At 60.8% G+C, this 2,251-nt stretch overlaps 2 protein-coding genes across 2 annotated transcripts in view; one reads left to right on the top strand and one right to left on the bottom strand.

The window, feature by feature from the left end:
- The window catches only part of EMH_0077540 (uncharacterized protein), a gene marked incomplete at both ends in the record, with an annotated part of 879 nt that extends 434 nt beyond the window's left edge, over nt 1-445 (bottom strand). The window contains one exon of the mRNA XM_013499870.1: nt 3-445. Coding sequence (XP_013355324.1) covers nt 3-445 — 443 coding nt within the window. The remainder of the gene's footprint in view (nt 1-2) is intronic.
- A 44-nt stretch (nt 446-489) lies between these two features.
- On the top strand, nt 490-2,227 carry EMH_0077530 (uncharacterized protein; the record flags this gene model as incomplete). The annotated part of the gene is given in 3 exon segments (XM_013499869.1): nt 490-924; nt 928-1,191; nt 1,247-2,227. Coding segments are annotated over 3 exon segments (1,680 nt in total).
- Nucleotides 2,228-2,251: the final 24 nt, after the last annotated feature.

Below are 2,251 nucleotides of genomic sequence, written 5' to 3'. Positions count from 1 at the left end.
TGCTGCTGCTGCTGCTGCTGCTGCTGCTGCTGCTGTTGCTGCTGCTGTTGCTGTTGCTGCTGTTGTTGCTTCTCCTGTGGTGTCTGCGGCTGCCTTTGGTTCTGCTTCTGCGGTTGTTGTGTTGCTGCTGCTTCTGTCGTGCTTGCTGCTGCTGTTGCTGCTGCTTGTAGCAGCAGTGCTGCAGCTGCTGTTTGTAATGCTGCTGCTGCTGCTGCTGCTGCTGCTGCTGCTTGCTGTGTACTTGTTTGCAGGCCCGCTGCAGGAGCAGCTCAGCAGCAGCAACAGCAGCTGCTGCCGCAACAGCGGCAGCAGCAGCAGCAGCAAGGCGTAGTCGGTGCTCATCAGCAGCAGCTTTACTTCCAGCAGCAGCTACAGCAGCAGCAGCTGCAGCAGCAGCAGCAGCAGCTGCAGCAGCAGCAGTATTTTCAAAGGGCGCAGCAAACATTTTCACTGCAGCAGCAAACAGCAGCACAGCACGGCGGTGCGCGCATGCAGCTGCAGATGGGGCCGCAGCAGCAGCAGCAGCTGCAGCAGCAGCATCAGCAGCAGCTTCAGCAGCAGCAGTTGCAGCAGCACCACTTGCAGCAGCAGCAGCAGCAATGGCTGCAGCGACAGAGAGCGGGCGCAGAGGGGCAGCAGCAGCAGCTGCAGCAGCAGCTGCAGCTGCAGCAGCAACCGCTAGGGTACGGCCTCCACAGCCGTGCTGAATGCACACCAAAGCAGCAGCAGCAGCAGATGACGCTGCAGCAGCAGCAGCAGCAGCAGCAGCAGTTTGCTGCTGCAGATCCTCGGTATGTAGCGCAGCAGATGCCTCACCAGCAGCAGCAGCAGCAGCAGCTGCTCTCGCAGCAAGCCTTCATAGCAAGGCAGCAGCAGGCAGCCCAACAGCAGCAGCAGCAGCAGCAGCAGCAGCAACTGCAGTCTNCTGCAGCAGCAGCAGCTGCACGGTCCCCCGTCCCGCTCCTTCTCTGCTGGCTTCGTACAGCAGCAGCAGCAGCCGCAACAGCAGCAAGTGCTGCAGCAGCTGCAGCAGCAACAGCTCCAGCAGCCGCTGCTGCAGCAGCAGCAGATGCACCAACAGCAGCTACATCAACAACAGCTGCAGCAGCAACATCTGCAGCAACACCAACTGCAGCAGCAGCAGCTACAGCAGCAGCAGCTACAGCAGCAGCAGCTCAGGAGTCAGCTCGGGTACGCAGCACCAGCTCAGCCGCTGCAGCAGCAAATGCCGCAGCTGACCCTGCAGCAGCAGCAGCAGCAGCAGCAGCAGCAGCAGGCGTATCGGCAGGCTGCTGCACAGCAGCAGCAGCAGCAGCTTCTCTTGCAGGGGCCCCCCAGCTGGCAGCAGCAGCAGCAAACGGCATTCCAACAGCAGCAGCTGCAGCAGCAGCAGCTGCAGCAGCAGCAGCTGCAGCAGCAGCAGCTGCAGCAGCAGCTTCAGCAGCAGCAGTTGCAGCAGCTCCAGCAACCCCATCATCGGGATCTTATGCAGCAGCAGCTTCAGCAGCAGCAGCAACTTCAGCAGCAGCAGCAGCAGCAGCAGCAACAGCAGCGGCTGCTTTGTCAGACTGCAGCAACACCTCCTCACGCCCGCATGGGCACTCTGCAGCAGCAGCAGCAGCAGCAGCAGCAGCATTTTGCGCAGCAGCAAATGTTGGGTTTATCTCCTAGCCAGCAACTACCGCTGCAGCAGCAGCAGCTTCAGCAGCAGCAGCTGCAGCAGCAACAGCTACAGCATCAGCAGCTACAGCAGCAACAGCTGCAGCAGCAGCAGCTACAACAGCAACGGCTACAGCAGCAGCAACTGCAGCAGCAGCAGCTGCAGCAGCAGCCGTTCATGCGCGGCCCCCTTGGAGAGACAATGGCCTTCCCCCAGCAGCAACAGCAGCTGCAGCAACAGCAGCTGCAGCAGCAGCAGCTCCAGCATCAGCAGTTGCAGCAGCACCAGCTGCAGCAGCAGCACCTGCAGCAGCAGCAGCTGCAGCAGCAGCAGCTACATCAACTGCAGCAGCAGCAGCAGCAGCAGCAGCAGCAACCCCAAATCATCCCTGGCGGCAGCCACGAATCTCTTATCCAGCAGCAGCTGCAGCCGCAGCAGCAGCTTCCTATGCTGAATCCACAGCAGCAACAGCAGCTGCTGCAGCAGCAGCAGCTGCAGCAGCAGCAGCAACTGCAGCAGCAACGAATGCAGATGCAGCACCCAGGGAACTCGTCTTTCTACAACTGAGTCAACCTGAATAGCCTATAGAGT

The sequence above is a fragment of the Eimeria mitis genome, genomic scaffold (assembly GCF_000499745.2).
Source record: "Eimeria mitis Houghton genomic scaffold, Emh_scaff4773, whole genome shotgun sequence".
Taxonomy (NCBI): domain Eukaryota; phylum Apicomplexa; class Conoidasida; order Eucoccidiorida; family Eimeriidae; genus Eimeria; species Eimeria mitis.
Note: the sequence above shows the minus strand (reverse complement) of the source record. Positions and strands in the feature narration are given on the sequence as shown.